The sequence below is a fragment of the Coregonus clupeaformis genome, unplaced genomic scaffold, assembly GCF_020615455.1.
Source record: "Coregonus clupeaformis isolate EN_2021a unplaced genomic scaffold, ASM2061545v1 scaf0235, whole genome shotgun sequence".
Classification (NCBI taxonomy): domain Eukaryota; kingdom Metazoa; phylum Chordata; class Actinopteri; order Salmoniformes; family Salmonidae; genus Coregonus; species Coregonus clupeaformis.
Window position 1 is genome coordinate 157,467 of NW_025533690.1, and position 16,798 is coordinate 174,264.

The 16,798-nt window shown below is 41.6% G+C and overlaps 1 protein-coding gene across 1 annotated transcript in view; it reads right to left on the reverse strand.

The window, feature by feature from the left end:
* Window positions 1–819: 819 nt before the first annotated feature.
* The window catches only part of LOC121551613 (methyltransferase-like protein 22), a 44,315-nt gene continuing 28,336 nt past the window's right edge, over window positions 820–16,798 (reverse strand). Inside the window, exons 9-13 of the mRNA XM_041864315.2 lie at window positions 9,039–9,092; window positions 8,790–8,870; window positions 8,417–8,519; window positions 4,956–5,124; window positions 820–1,066 (exon numbers count right to left, since the gene is read on the reverse strand). Of these exons, the coding sequence (XP_041720249.2) occupies window positions 1,034–1,066; window positions 4,956–5,124; window positions 8,417–8,519; window positions 8,790–8,870; window positions 9,039–9,092 (440 nt within the window). The 3' untranslated portion in view covers window positions 820–1,033. The remainder of the gene's footprint in view (window positions 1,067–4,955; window positions 5,125–8,416; window positions 8,520–8,789; window positions 8,871–9,038; window positions 9,093–16,798) is intronic.

The following is a 16,798-nucleotide window of genomic DNA, read 5'->3' on the forward strand; positions in this document are numbered from 1 at the left end:
CAACTGTTCAGAGGGGACTGTGTGAATCAGGCCTTCATGGTCAAATTCCTGGAAAGAAATCACTACTAAAGGACACCAATAAGAAGAAGAGACCTGCTTGGGCCAAGAAACACGAGCAATGGACATTAGACCGGTGGAAATTTGTCCTTTGGTCTGGAGTCCAAATTTGAGATTTTTGGTTCGAACCACCGTGTCTTTGTGAGACGCGGTGTGGGTGAACGGATGATCTCCGCATGTGTAGTTCCCACGTGAAGCATGGAGGAGGAGGTGTGATGGTGCTTTGCTGGTGACACTGTCAGGGATTTATTTATAATTCAAGGCACATTTAACCAGCATGGCTACCACAGCATTCTGCAGCGATACACCATCCCATCTGGTTTGCGCTTAGTGTGACTATAATTTGTTTTTCAACAGGACAATGACCCAACACACCTCCAGGCTGTGTAAGGGCTATTTGACCAAGAAGGAGAGTGATGGAGAGCTGCATCAGATGACCTGGCCTCCACACTTACCCGACCTCAATCCAATTGAGAAGGTTTGGGATGAGTTGGCCCGCAGAGTGAAGGAAAAGCAGCCAACAAGTGCTCAGCATATGTGGGAACTCCTTCAAGACTGTTGGAAAAGCATTCCAGGTAAAGCTGGTTGAGAGAATGCCAAGCGTGTGCAAAGCTGTCATCAAGGCAAAGGGTGGCTACTTTGAAGAATCTAAAATCTAAAATATATTTTGATTTGTTTTACACTTTTTTGGTTATTACATGATTCCATATGTGTTATTTCATAGTTTTGATGTCTTCACTATTATTCTACAATGTAGAAAATAGTAAAAAATAAAGAAAAACCCTTGAATGAGTAGGTGTGTCCAAACTTTGACTGGTACTGTATATAAATAATCTCTATATTGTATCAATACTTTATCAACACTGACCACAAGAGGTTCAGAAAACACTAGGTCTAAGATCAGAAAACTCCATGTCTCAGGTGTAGGAGCAGGTCAAGGTGCAGGTGTAGGAGCAGGTCAGCTCCTCCGAGGGGGTTAGACAGGCACCGCTGTCACTTTCCACAACTCCTGGAAAAAGAGAATGTCTAACATCGGAATTGGAGTTGATGACAACACAATACATAAAAGACCGTAAATACCCAACTTGAAGCAACCATATATTTAGCCATGGAGCATGTTCTGATTGGCCAGTGAGGGGTCATGCCTTGACACACCTACAACTTATTCATCAAAACCAAGCCCTTTCGCGCCACCGCCAGCTCCTGCGCTCATAATTCCCGCTGTGAAAATAGCTAAACTATTTCAGACACCCGCCCTGGACCTATAGTGCTTCCGCCAGCGCTAAGATTTACCATTGTGTTAGGTTTGTAGATGTACCATTGTGTTAGTTTTGTAGATGTACCATTGTGTTAGCTTTGTAGATTTACCATTGTGTTAGGTAGATTTACCTTTGTGTTAGGTAGATTTACCTTTGTGTTAGCTTAGTAGATTTACCATTGTGTTAGCTTTGTAGAGTTACCATTGTGTTAGCTTTGTAGAGTTACCATTTTGTTCGATTTACCCTTACGTTAGCTTTGTAGAGTTACCATTTTGTTCGATTTACCCTTACGTTAGCTTTGTAGAGTTACCATTTTGTTCGATTTACCATTGTGTTAGGTTTGTAGATTTACCATTGTGTTAGGTAGATTTACCTTTGTGTTAGCTTAGTAGATTTACAATTGTGTTAGGTTTGTTAAATGGAGCCCACAATCCCACAGTGTACTAGAAATATAAGGATATAGTACTAGAAACATTCTGTTGGGTAGGGGTTTAGGATATAGTACTATAAACATTCTGTTGGTTAGGGGTTTAGGATATAGTACTAGAAACATTCTGTTGGTTAGGGGTTTAGGATATAGTACTGGAAACATTGTGTTGGGTAGGGGTTTAGGATATAGTACTAGAAACATTGTGTTGGGTAGGGGTTTAGGATATAGTACTAGAAACATTGTGTTGGGTAGGGGTTTAGGATATAGTACTAGAAACATTGTGTTGGGTAGGGGTTTAGGATATAGTACTAGAAACATTCTGTTGGGTAGGGGTTTAGGATATAGTACTAGAAACATTCTTTTGGGTAGGGGTTTAGGATATAGTACTAGAAACATTCTGTTGGGTAGGGGTTTAGGATATAGTACTGGAAACATTCTGTTGGGTAGGGGTTTAGGATATAGTACTAGAAACATTGTGTTGGGTAGGGGTTTAGGATATAGTACTAGAAACATTGTGTTGGGTAGGGGTTTAGGATATAGTACTAGAAACATTCTGTTGGGTAGGGGTTTAGGATATAGTACTAGAAACATTCTGTTGGTTAGGGGTTTAGGATATAGTACTAGAAACATTCTGTTGGGTAGGGGTTTAGGATATAGTACTAGAAACATTCTGTTGGGTAGGGGTTTAGGATATAGTACTATAAACATTGTGTTGGGTAGGGGTTTAGGATATAGTACTAGAAACATTCTGTTGGGTGGGGGTTTAGGATATAGTACTAGAAACATTCTGTTGGGTGGGGGTTTAGGATATAGTACTAGAAACATTCTGTTGGGTGGGGGTTTAGGATATAGTACTAGAAACATTCTGTTGGGTGGGGGTTTAGGATATAGTACTAGAAACATTGTGTTGGGTAGGGGTTTAGGATATAGTACTAGAAACATTCTGTTGGGTAGGGGTTTAGGATATAGTACTAGAAACATTCTGTTGGGTGGGGGTTTAGGATATAGTACTAGAAACATTCTGTTGGGTGGGGGTTTAGGATATAGTACTAGAAACATTCTGTTGGGTAGGGTTTAGGATATAGTACTAGAAACATTGTGTTGGGTAGGGGTTTAGGATATAGTACTAGAAACATTGTGTTGGGTAGGGGTTTAGGATATAGTACTAGAAACATTGTGTTGGGTAGGGGTTTAGGATATAGTACTAGAAACATTGTGTTGGGTAGGGGTTTAGGATATAGTACTAGAAACATTGTGTTGGGTAGGGGTTTAGGATATAGTACTAGAAACATTGTGTTGGGTAGGGGTTTAGGATATAGTACTAGAAACATTGTGTTGGGTAGGGGGTTTAGGATATAGTACTAGAAACATTGTGTTGGGTAGGGGTTTAGGATATAGTACTAGAAACATTGTGTTGGGTAGGGGTTTAGGATATAGTACTAGAAACATTGTGTTGGGTAGGGGTTTAGGATATAGTACTAGAAACATTGTGTTGGGTAGGGGTTTAGGATATAGTACTGGAAACATTCTGTTGGGTAGGGGTTTAGGATATAGTACTAGAAACATTGTGTTGGGTAGGGGTTTAGGATATAGTACTGGAAACATTCTGTTGGGTAGGGGTTTAGGATATAGTACTAGAAACATTCTGTTGGGTAGGGGTTTAGGATATAGTACTGGAAACATTATGTTGGGTAGGGGTTTAGGATATAGTACTGGAAACAATCTGTTGGGTAGGGGTTTAGGATATAGTACTAGAAACATTCTGTTGGGTAGGGGTTTAGGATATAGTACTGGAAACATTCTGTTGGGTAGGGGTTTAGGATATAGTACTGGAAACATTCTGTTGGGTAGGGGTTTAGGATATAGTACTAGAAACATTGTGTTGGGTAGGGTTTAGGATATAGTACTAGAAACATTCTGTTGGGTAGGGGGTTTAGGATATAGTACTAGAAACATTGTGTTGGGTAGGGGGTTTAGGATATAGTACTAGAAACATTGTGTTGGGTAGGGGTTTAGGATATAGTACTAGAAACATTGTGTTGGGTAGGGGTTTAGGATATAGTACTGGAAACATTGTGTTGGGTAGGGGTTTAGGATATAGTACTAGAAACATTGTGTTGGGTAGGGGTTTAGGATATAGTACTAGAAACATTGTGTTGGGTAGGGTTTAGGATATAGTACTGGAAACTATCTGTTGGGTAGGGGTTTAGGATATAGTACTGGAAACATTCTGTTGGGTAGGGGTTTAGGATATAGTACTAGAAACATTGTGTTGGGTAGGGTTTAGGATATAGTACTAGAAACATTCTGTTGGGTAGGGGTTTAGGATATAGTACTAGAAACATTGTGTTGGGTAGGGGTTTAGGATATAGTACTAGAAACATTGTGTTGGGTAGGGGTTTAGGATATAGTACTAGAAACATTGTGTTGGGTAGGGGTTTAGGATATAGTACTAGAAACATTGTGTTGGGTAGGGGTTTAGGATATAGTACTAGAAACATTGTGTTGGGTAGGGGTTTAGGATATAGTACTAGAAACATTGTGTTGGGTAGGGGTTTAGGATATAGTACTAGAAACATTGTGTTGGGTAGGGGTTTAGGATATAGTACTAGAAACATTGTGTTGGGTAGGGGTTTAGGATATAGTACTGGAAACATTCTGTTGGGTAGGGGTTTAGGATATAGTACTAGAAACATTGTGTTGGGTAGGGGTTTAGGATATAGTACTGGAAACATTCTGTTGGGTAGGGGTTTAGGATATAGTACTAGAAACATTCTGTTGGGTAGGGGTTTAGGATATAGTACTGGAAACATTATGTTGGGTAGGGGTTTAGGATATAGTACTGGAAACATTCTGTTGGGTAGGGGTTTAGGATATAGTACTAGAAACATTCTGTTGGGTAGGGGTTTAGGATATAGTACTGGAAACATTCTGTTGGGTAGGGGTTTAGGATATAGTACTGGAAACATTCTGTTGGGTAGGGGTTTAGGATATAGTACTAGAAACATTGTGTTGGGTAGGGTTTAGGATATAGTACTAGAAACATTCTGTTGGGTAGGGGTTTAGGATATAGTACTAGAAATATTCTGTTGGGTAGGGGTTTAGGATATAGTACTAGAAACATTCTGTTGGGTGGGGGTTTAGGATATAGTACTAGAAACATTGTGTTGGGTAGGCGTTTTCTAGGTTCAGTAAAGTGTGTTTCTCACCAGCTGCTCTATGCGCTCATACAGCAGGCACTGTGGGAAGGAGGGGGTGACCTGCTCCACTGTGAAGCATGTCCGGCCGTCCCTTAGCTCCTGCATCTCACACAGACAGTTGCGGAAATGGTTGTAGGCCTCGCAGGATACCTCCAGGTGTCTCAGAGTGAAGTTCAGCCTGGGGAACACACACACACACACACACACACACACACACACACACACACACACACACAAGTAGGCAAGCACGCGCGCACACACACACACACATCATTACACAAAGACTAAATGACAAGATGTGGCACATGAGCTGGATTTATTTTTTACATTTAGCATAAATCTAGAATATACAGTGTTATATATATATATATATATATATATATATATATATATATATATATATATATATATATATATACACACACACACAGTGAGGGAAAAAAGTATTTGATCCCGTGCTGATTTTGTACGTTTGCCAACTGACAAAGAAATGATCAGTCTATAATTTTAATGGTAGGTTTATTTGAACAGTGAGAGACAGAATAACAACAACAAAATCCAGAAAAACGCATGTCAAAAATTTTATAAATTGATTTGCATTTTAATGAGGGAAATAAGTATTTGACCCCCTCTCAATCAGAAAGATTTCTGGCTCCCAGGTGTCTTTTATACAGGTAACGAGCTGAGATTAGGAGCACACTCTTAAAGGGAGTGCTCCTAATCTCAGCTTGTTACCTGTATAAAAGACACCTGTCCACAGAAGCAATCAATCAATCAGATTCCAAACTCTCCACCATGGCCAAGACCAAAGAGCTCTCCAAGGATGTCAGGGACAAGATTGTAGACCTACACAAGGCTGGAATGGGCTACAAGACCATCGCCAAGCAGCTTGGTGAGAAGGTGACAATAGTTGGTGCGATTATTCGCAAATGGAAGAAACACAAAAGAACTGTCAATCTCCCTCGGCCTGGGGCTCCATGCAAGATCTCACCTCGTGGAGTTGCAGTGATCATGAGAACGGTGAGGAATCAGCCCAGAACTACACGGGAGGATCTTGTCAATGATCTCAAGGCAGCTGGGACCATAGTCACCAAGAAAACAATTGGTAACACACTACGCCGTGAAGGACTGAAATCCTGCAGCGCCCGCAAGGTCCCCCCTGCTCAAGAAAGCACATATACAGGCCCATCTGAAGTTTGCCAATGAACATCTGAATGATTCAGAGGAGAACTGGGTGAAAGTGTTGTGGTCAGATGAGACCAAAATCGAGCTCTTTGGCATCAACTCAACTCGCCGTGTTTGGAGGAGGAGGAATGCTGCCTATGATCCCAAGAACACCATCCCCACCGTCAAACATGGAGGTGGAAACATTATGCTTTGGGGGTGTTTTTCTGCTAAGGGGACAGGACAACTTCACCGCATCAAAGGGACGATGGACGGGGCCATGTACCGTCAAATCTTGGGTGAGAACCTCCTTCCCTCAGCCAGGGCATTGAAAATGGGTCGTGGATGGGTATTCCAGCATGACAATGACCCAAAACACACGGCCAAGGCAACAAAGGAGTGGATCAAGAAGAAGCACATTAAGGTCCTGGAGTGGCCTAGCCAGTCTCCAGACCTTAATCCCATAGAAAATCTGTGGAGGGAGCTGAAGGTTCGAGTTGCCAAACGTCAGCCTCGAAACCTTAATGACTTGGAGAAGATCTGCAAAGAGGAGTGGGACAAAATCCCTCCTGAGATGTGTGCAAACCTGGTGGCCAACTACAAGAAACGTCTGACCTCTGTGATTGCCAACAAGGGTTTTGCCACCAAGTACTAAGTCATGTTTTGCAGAGGGGTCAAATACTTATTTCCCTCATTAAAATGCAAATCAATTTATAACATTTTTGACATGAGTTTTTCTAGATGTTTTTGTTGTTATTCTGTCTGTCTCTGTTCAAATAAACCTAGCATTAAAATTATAGACTGATCATGTCTTTGTCAGTGGGCAAACGTGCAAAATCAGCAGGGGATCAAATACTTTTTTCCCTCACTGTATATACACACAGTATCAGTCAAAAGTTTGGACATACCTAATCATTCAAGGCTTTTTCTTTATTTTTACTATTTTCTACATTGTAGAATAATAGTGAAGACATACAAACTATGAAATAATACATATGGAATCATGTAGTAACCAATGTAAGTGTTTAACAAATCAAAATGTATTTTATATTTGAGATTCTTCAAAGTAGCCACCCTTTGCCTTGATGACAGCTTTGCACACTCTTGGCATTCTCTCAACCATTGTCCGTAGAGCACAGATCTGGGGAAGCGTACCAAAAAATGTCTGCAGCATTGAAGGTCTCCAAGAACACAGTGGCCTCCATCATTCTTAACTGGAAGAAGTTTGGAACCACCAAGACTCTTCCTAGAGCTGGCCGCCCGGCCAAACTGAGCAACCGGGGGAGAAGGGTCTTGGTCAGGGAGGTGACCAAGAACCTGATGGTCACTCTGACAGAGCTCCAGAGTTCCTCTGTGGAGATGGAATAAACTTACAGAAGGACAACCATCTCTGCAGCACTCCACCAATCAGGCCTTTATGGTAGAGTGGCCAGACGGATGCCACTCTTCAGTAAAAGGCAAATGACAGCCCGCTTGGAGTTTGCCAAAAGGCACCTAAAGGACTCTCAGACCATGAGAAACAAGATTCTCTGATCTGATGAAACCAAGATTTGGCCTGAATGCCAAGCGTCACGTCTGGAGGAAACCTGGCACCATCCCTACGGTGAAGCATGGTGGTGGCAGCATCATGCTGTGGGGATGTTTGTCAGCGGCAAGGACTGGGAGGCTAGTCAGGATCGAGGGAAAGATGAATGAAGCAAAGTACAGAGAGATCCTTGATGAAAACCTGCTCCAGAGCGCTCAGGACCTCAGACGGAGCGAAGTTTCACCTTCCAACAGGACAACAACCCTAAGCACACAGCCAAGACAACGCAAGAGTGGCTTCGGGACAAGTCTCTGAATGTCCTTGAGTGGCCCAGCCAGAGCCCGGACATGAACCCGATCTAACATCTCTGGAGAGACCTGAAAATAGCTGTGCAGTGACACTCCCCATTCTACCTGACAGAGCTTGAGAGGATCTACAGAGAAGAATGGGAGAAACTCCCCAAATACAGGTGTGCCAAGCTTGTAGCGTCATACCCAAGAAGACTAGAGGCAGTAATTGCTGCCAAAGGTGCTTCAACAAAGTACTGAGTAAAGGGTCTGAATACTTATGTAAATGTGATATTTCCGTTTATAATTTTTTTTACATTTCCAAACATTTCGAATAACCTGTTTTTGCTTTGTCATTATGGGATATTGTGTGTAGATTGATGAGGGAAAAAACTATTTAATCAATTTTAGAATAAGGCTGTAATGTAACAAAATGTGGAAAAGGTCAAGGGGTCTGAATACTTTCTGAATGCACTGTGGTACAGGTATGTTACCTCTTCTCTATAGACAGGTATGTAGTACAGGGGAGATGGAGGTTGTTACAGATTCTGTACAGAGTTCGGAACAGCGCGTCTGTCAGATCGTCATCATAGCACACTGGAATAAATCACAAATAAAGCACCATTTATTCCATTAATATTCCATAGAGATCATTCAGCACCATACCTGTGTTCAGCATCTCTAGCTCTGCTCTGAGTGCTAGTGAATTTGCAGGGGGAAATCCCAACTCAATAGTAAGGTTACATTAGATACCTACAGCATATAGGTAGATCAGTAGGGTCACACCTGATCCCACCTGATAACACCTGAACCCACCTGATAAACACCTGAACCCACCTGATCAACACCTGATCCCACCTGTCTTACCATCAGCCGCGATGATAACCGTTGTGTTGTCATGGAGATCTGCCACTTCATCCTCCGTCCATCCAAACTCTGCATCAGCATCTGAAACAAGGGATGAATTGAGAAAAGGAGGAGAGATCAGCAGAGAGACCATGGTTTAACATGGTGTGTGTGTTTCTCTATGTGTGTTTGTTTGTCTGTGTGTGTGTGTGTGTCTCTTTGTGTGTGTGTGTGTGTGTGTGTGTGTGTGTGTGTGTGTAGCCTACCCACCTGTGCAGAGATCGTGTCTGAGCCAGTCCAGTAGACGTACTCGCACCTCCCCACCTGTTATAGAGACAACACTATAATACTCAATACTATCACCTCCCCACCTGTTAAAGAGACAACACAACACTATAATACTCAATACTATCACCTCCCCACCTGTTAAAGAGACAACACTATAATACTCAATACTATCACCTCCCCACCTGTTAAAGAGACAACACTATAATACTCAATACTATCACCTCCCCACCTGTTATAGAGACAACACTATAATACTCAATACTATCACCTCCCCACCTGTTATAGAGACAACACAACACTATAATACTCAATACTATCACCTCCCCACCTGTTATAGAGACAACACTATAATACTCAATACTATCACCTCCCCACCTGTTAAAGAGACAACACTATAATACTCAATACTATCACCTCCCCACCTGTTAAAGAGACAACACTATAATACTCAATACTATCACCTAACCAGGTAAAACTCTGTTCCCTGTAGGGTATGACCGGGATTAATAAATTGTAAAACGGTTTTATATGGGCTATGATGGGACCAGCATTTTTCTAAAATCAGGTCATATGGGTTTTATAAAACTGCTGGAAAAACTCCTGGTCCTAGGGAGGATGAAAACTCTGTCGAACTGCAGCAATCTTGCACTTGTTCATATGAATTCCATGTAAAGACTAACAGGGTTGTACAGACACAGAGACAACAACTGTGATTGCACAATAGAACTAACAGGGCTGAGCTGGCTGTATGCAGGGTTGCATCATGTACGCCTTCGCATCTGTAATTAAAAAGGTGAATCACACAGTCTGTCATCACTATTGTGTTGATAGATTTTCCAGTTCATAATGTTGGATTAAACATGTCTAGGTAGGATTAACCATGTCTAGGTAGGATTAACCATGTCTAGGTAGGATTAACCATGTCTAGGTAGGATTAACCATGTCTAGGTTGGATTAACCATGTCTAGGTTGGATTAACCATGTCTAGGTAGGATTAACCATGTCTAGGTAGGATTAACCATGTCTAGGTAGGATTAACCATGTCTAGGTAGGATTAACCATGTCTAGGTTGGATTAACCATGTCTAGGTAGCCTAGCTAGCTGAAGTTTGAATATAAACCACATTTGATGACCTTAAATGATTTTCTCCTAACACAAATAAAAGGGCTATAAATAGATAAGGTTAGCGGTTGGTTTACCCTGTCAGAAAGGACAGGGCCACAGCAGGCTGTATTCGGTAGGCCAGTTGATCAGACTGGTAAAACGATTTCCTTTTGATCCAATACAGCATGTCAGACTGGTAAAACCATCTCCTTTTGATCCCATACAGCATGTCAGACTGGTAAAACCATCTCCTTTTGATCCCATACAGCATGTCAGACTGGTAAAACCATCTCCTTTTGATCCCATACAGCATGTCAGACTGGTAAAACCATCTCCTTTTGATCCCATACAGCATGTCAGACTGGTAAAACCATCTCCTTTTGATCCCATACAGCATGTCAGACTGGTAAAACCATCTCCTTTGATCCCATACAGCATGTCAGACTGGTAAAACCATCTCCTTTTGATCCCATACAGCATGTCAGACTGGTAAAACCATCTCCTTTTGATCCCATACAGCATGTCAGACTGGTAAAACCATTTCCTTTTGATCCCATACAGCATGTCAGACTGGTAAAACCATTTCCTTTTGATCCAATACAGCATGTCAGACTGGTAAAACCATCTCCTTTTGATCCCATACAGCATGTCAGACTGGTAAAACCATCTCCTTTTGATCCCATACAGCATGTCAGACTGGTAAAACCATCTCCTTTTGATCCAATACAGCATGTCAGACTGGTAAAACCATCTCCTTTTGATCCAATACAGCATGTCAGACTGGTAAAACCATCTCCTTTTGATCCCATACAGCATGTCAGACTGGTAAAACCATCTCCTTTTGATCCCATACAGCATGTCAGACTGGTAAAACCATCTCCTTTTGATCCAATACAGCATGTCAGACTGGTAAAACCATCTCCCTTTTTGATCCAATACAGCATGTCAGACTGGTAAAACCATCTCCTTTTGATCCCATACAGCATGTCAGACTGGTAAAACCATCTCCTTTTGATCCCATACAGCATGTCAGACTGGTAAAACCATCTCCTTTTGATCCCATACAGCATGTCAGACTGGTAAAACCATCTCCTTTTGATCCAATACAGCATGTCAGACTGGTAAAACCATCTCCTTTTGATCCCATACAGCATGTCAGACTGGTAAAACCATCTCCTTTTGATCCAATACAGCATGTCAGACTGGTAAAACCATCTCCTTTTGATCCAATACAGCATGTCAGACTGGTAAAACCATCTCCTTTTGATCCCATACAGCATGTCAGACTGGTAAAACCATCTCCTTTTGATCCAATACAGCATGTCAGACTGGTAAAACCATCTCCATTTGATCCAATACAGCATGTCAGACTGGTAAAACCATCTCCTTTTGATCCAATACAGCATGTCAGACTGGTAAAACCATTTCCTTTTGATCCCATACAGCATGTCAGACTGGTAAAACCATTTCCTTTTGATCCAATACAGCATGTCAGACTGGTGAAACCATCTACTTTTGATCCAATACAGCATGTCAGACTGGTAAAACCATCTCCTTTTGATCCAATACAGCATGTCAGACTGGTAAAACCATCTCCTTTTGATCCCATACAGCATGTCAGACTGGTAAAACCATCTCCTTTTGATCCCATACAGCATGTCAGACTGGTAAAACCATCTCCTTTTGATCCCATACAGCATGTCAGACTGGTAAAACCATCTCCTTTTGATCCAATACAGCATGTCAGACTGGTAAAACCATCTCCTTTTGATCCAATACAGCATGTCAGACTGGTAAAACCATCTCCTTTTGATCCCATACAGCATGTCAGACTGGTAAAACCATCTCCTTTTGATCCAATACAGCATGTCAGACTGGTAAAACCATCTCCTTTTGATCCCATACAGCATGTCAGACTGGTAAAACCATCTCCTTTTGATCCCATACAGCATGTCAGACTGGTAAAACCATTTCCTTTTGATCCAATACAGCATGTCAGACTGGTAAAACCATCTCCTTTTGATCCCATACAGCATGTCAGACTGGTAAAACCATCTCCTTTTGATCCCATACAGCATGTCAGACTGGTAAAACCATCTCCTTTTGATCCCATACAGCATGTCAGACTGGTAAAACCATCTCCTTTTGATCCAATACAGCATGTCAGACTGGTAAAACCATCTCCTTTTGATCCAATACAGCATGTCAGACTGGTAAAACCATCTCCCTTTTGATCCAATACAGCATGTCAGACTGGTAAAACCATCTCCTTTGATCCAATACAGCATGTCAGACTGGTAAAACCATCTCCTTTTTGATCCAATACAGCATGTCAGACTGGTAAAACCATCTCCTTTTGATCCCATACAGCATGTCAGACTGGTAAAACCATCTCCTTTTGATCCAATACAGCATGTCAGACTGGTAAAACCATCTCCTTTTGATCCCATACAGCATGTCAGACTGGTAAAACCATCTCCTTTTGATCCAATACAGCATGTCAGACTGGTAAAACCATCTCCTTTTGATCCCATACAGCATGTCAGACTGGTAAAACCATCTCCTTTTGATCCCATACAGCATGTCAGACTGGTAAAACCATCTCCTTTTGATCCAATACAGCATGTCAGACTGGTAAAACCATCTCCTTTTGATCCCATACAGCATGTCAGACTGGTAAAACCATCTCCTTTTGATCCAATACAGCATGTCAGACTGGTAAAACCATCTCCTTTTGATCCAATACAGCATGTCAGACTGGTAAAACCATCTCCTTTTGATCCCATACAGCATGTCAGACTGGTAAAACCATCTCCTTTTGATCCAATACAGCATGTCAGACTGGTAAAACCATCTCCTTTTGATCCCATACAGCATGTCAGACTGGTAAAACCATCTCCTTTTGATCCAATACAGGATGTCAGACTGGTAAAACCATCTCCCCTTTTGATCCAATACAGCATGTCAGACTGGTAAAACCATCTCCTTTTGATCCCATACAGCATGTCAGACTGGTAAAACCATCTCCCTTTTGATCCAATACAGCATGTCAGACTGGTAAAACCATCTCCTTTTGATCCAATACAGCATGTCAGACTGGTAAAACCATCTCCCTTTTGATCCAATACAGCATGTCAGACTGGTAAAACCATCTCCTTTTGATCCCATACAGCATGTCAGACTGGTAAAACCATTTCCTTTTGATCCAATACGGCATGTCAGACTGGTAAAACCATCTCCTTTTGATCCCATACAGCATGTCAGACTGGTAAAACCATCTCCTTTTGATCCAATACAGCATGTCAGACTGGTAAAACCATCTCCTTTTGATCCAATACAGCATGTCAGACTGGTAAAACCATCTCCTTTTGATCCCATAAGCATGTCAGACTGGTAAAACCATCTCCTTTTGATCCCATACAGCATGTCAGACTGGTAAAACCATCTCCTTTTGATCCCATACAACATGTCAGACTGGTAAAACCATCTCCTTTGATCCCATACAGCATGTCAGACTGGTAAAACCATCTCCTTTGATCCAATACAGCATGTCAGACTGGTAAAACCATCTCCTTTTGATCCAATACAGCATGTCAGACTGGTAAAACCATCTCCTTTTGATCCAATACAGCATGTCAGACTGGTAAAACCATCTCCTTTTGATCCAATACAGCATGTCAGACTGGTAAAACCATCTCCTTTTGATCCCATACAGCATGTCAGACTGGTAAAACCATCTCCTTTTGATCCAATACAGCATGTCAGACTGGTAAAACCATTTCCTTTTGATCCAATACAGCATGTCAGACTGGTAAAACCATCTCCTTTTGATCCAATACAGCATGTCAGACTGGTAAAACCATCTCCTTTTGATCCCATACAGCATGTCAGACTGGTAAAACCATTTCCTTTTGATCCAATACAGCATGTCAGACTGGTAAAACCATCTCCTTTTGATCCAATACAGCATGTCAGACTGGTAAAACCATCTCCTTTTGATCCAATACAGCATGTCAGACTGGTAAAACCATCTCCTTTTGATCCCATACAGCATGTCAGACTGGTAAAACCATCTCCTTTTGATCCCATACAGCATGTCAGACTGGTAAAACCATCTCCTTTTGATCCCATACAGCATGTCAGACTGGTAAAACCATCTCCTTTTGATCCAATACAGCATGTCAGACTGGTAAAACCATCTCCTTTTGATCCAATACAGCATGTCAGACTGGTAAAACCATCTCCTTTTGATCCAATACAGCATGTCAGACTGGTAAAACCATCTCCTTTTGATCCCATACAGCATGTCAGACTGGTAAAACCATCTCCTTTTGATCCAATACAGCATGTCAGACTGGTAAAACCATCTCCTTTTGATCCCATACAGCATGTCAGACTGGTAAAACCATCTCCTTTTGATCCAATACAGCATGTCAGACTGGTAAAACCATTTCCTTTTGATCCCATACAGCATGTCAGACTGGTAAAACCATCTCCTTTTGATCCCATACAGCATGTCAGACTGGTAAAACCATCTCCTTTTGATCCCATACAGCATGTGAGACTGGTAAAACCATCTCCTTTTGATCCATTACAGCATGTCAGACTGGTAAAACCATCTCCTTTTGATCCAATACAGCATGTCAGACTGGTAAAACCATCTCCTTTTGATCCAATACAGCATGTCAGACTGGTAAAACCATCTCCTTTTGATCCAATACAGCATGTCAGACTGGTAAAACCATCTCCTTTTGATCCCATACAGCATGTCAGACTGGTAAAACCATCTCCTTTTGATCCCATACAGCAGGTCAGACTGGTAAAACCATCTCCTTTTGATCCCATACAGCATGTCAGACTGGTAAAACCTTCTCCTTTTGATCCAATACAGCATGTCAGACTGGTAAAACCATCTCCTTTTGATCCAATACAGCATGTCAGACTGGTAAAACCATCTCCTTTTGATCCCATACAGCATGTGTCAGACTGGTAAAACCATCTCCTTTTGATCCAATACAGCATGTCAGACTGGTAAAACCATCTCCTTTTGATCCCATACAGCATGTCAGACTGGTAAAACCATCTCCTTTTGATCCCATACAGCATGTCAGACTGGTAAAACCATCTTCTTTTGATCCAATACAGCATGTCAGACTGGTAAAACCATCTCCTTTTGATCCAATACAGCATGTCAGACTGGTAAAACCATCTCCTTTTGATCCCATACAGCATGTCAGACTGGTAAAACCATCTCCTTTTGATCCCATACAGCATGTCAGACTGGTAAAACCATCTCCTTTTTGATCCAATACAGCATGTCAGACTGGTAAAACCATCTCCTTTTGATCCCATACAGCATGTCAGACTGGTAAAACCATCTCCTTTTGATCCAATACAGCATGTCAGACTGGTAAAACCATCTCCTTTTGATCCAATACAGCATGTCAGACTGGTAAAACCATCTCCTTTTGATCCAATACAGCATGTCAGACTGGTAAAACCATCTCCTTTTGATCCCATACAGCATGTCAGACTGGTAAAACCATCTCCTTTTGATCCAATACAGCATGTCAGACTGGTAAAACCATCTCCTTTTGATCCCATACAGCATGTCAGACTGGTAAAACCATCTCCTTTTGATCCAATACAGCATGTCAGACTGGTAAAACCATCTCCTTTTGATCCCATACAGCATGTCAGACTGGTAAAACCATCTCCTTTTGATCCCATACAGCATGTCAGACTGGTAAAACCATCTCCTTTTGATCCAATACAGCATGTCAGACTGGTAAAACCATCTCCTTTTGATCCCATACAGCATGTCAGACTGGTAAAACCATCTCCTTTTTGATCCAATACAGCATGTCAGACTGGTAAAACCATCTCCTTTTGATCCCATACAGCATGTCAGACTGGTAAAACCATCTCCTTTTGATCCAATACAGCATGTCAGACTGGTAAAACCATCTCCTTTTTGATCCCATACAGCATGTCAGACTGGTAAAACCATCTCCTTTTGATCCAATACAGCATGTCAGACTGGTAAAACCATCTCCTTTTGATCCAATACAGCATGTCAGACTGGTAAAACCATCTCCTTTTGATCCCATACAGCATGTCAGACTGGTAAAACCATCTCCTTTTGATCCAATACAGCATGTCAGACTGGTAAAACCATCTCCTTTTTGATCCAATACAGCATGTCAGACTGGTAAAACCATCTCCTTTTGATCCAATACAGCATGTCAGACTGGTAAAACCATCTCCTTTTGATCCCATACAGCATGTCAGACTGGTAAAACCATCTCCTTTTGATCCAATACAGCATGTCAGACTGGTAAAACCATCTCCTTTTGATCCAATACAGCATGTCAGACTGGTAAAACCATCTCCTTTTGATCCAATACAGCATGTCAGACTGGTAAAACCATCTCCTTTTGATCCCATACAGCATGTCAGACTGGTAAAACCATCTCCTTTTGATCCAATACAGCATGTCAGACTGGTAAAACCATCTCCCTTTTGATCCCATACAGCATGTCAGACTGGTAAAACCATCTCCTTTTGATCCAATACAGCATGTCAGACTGGTAAAACCATCTCCTTTTGATCCAATACAGCATGTCAGACTGGTAAAA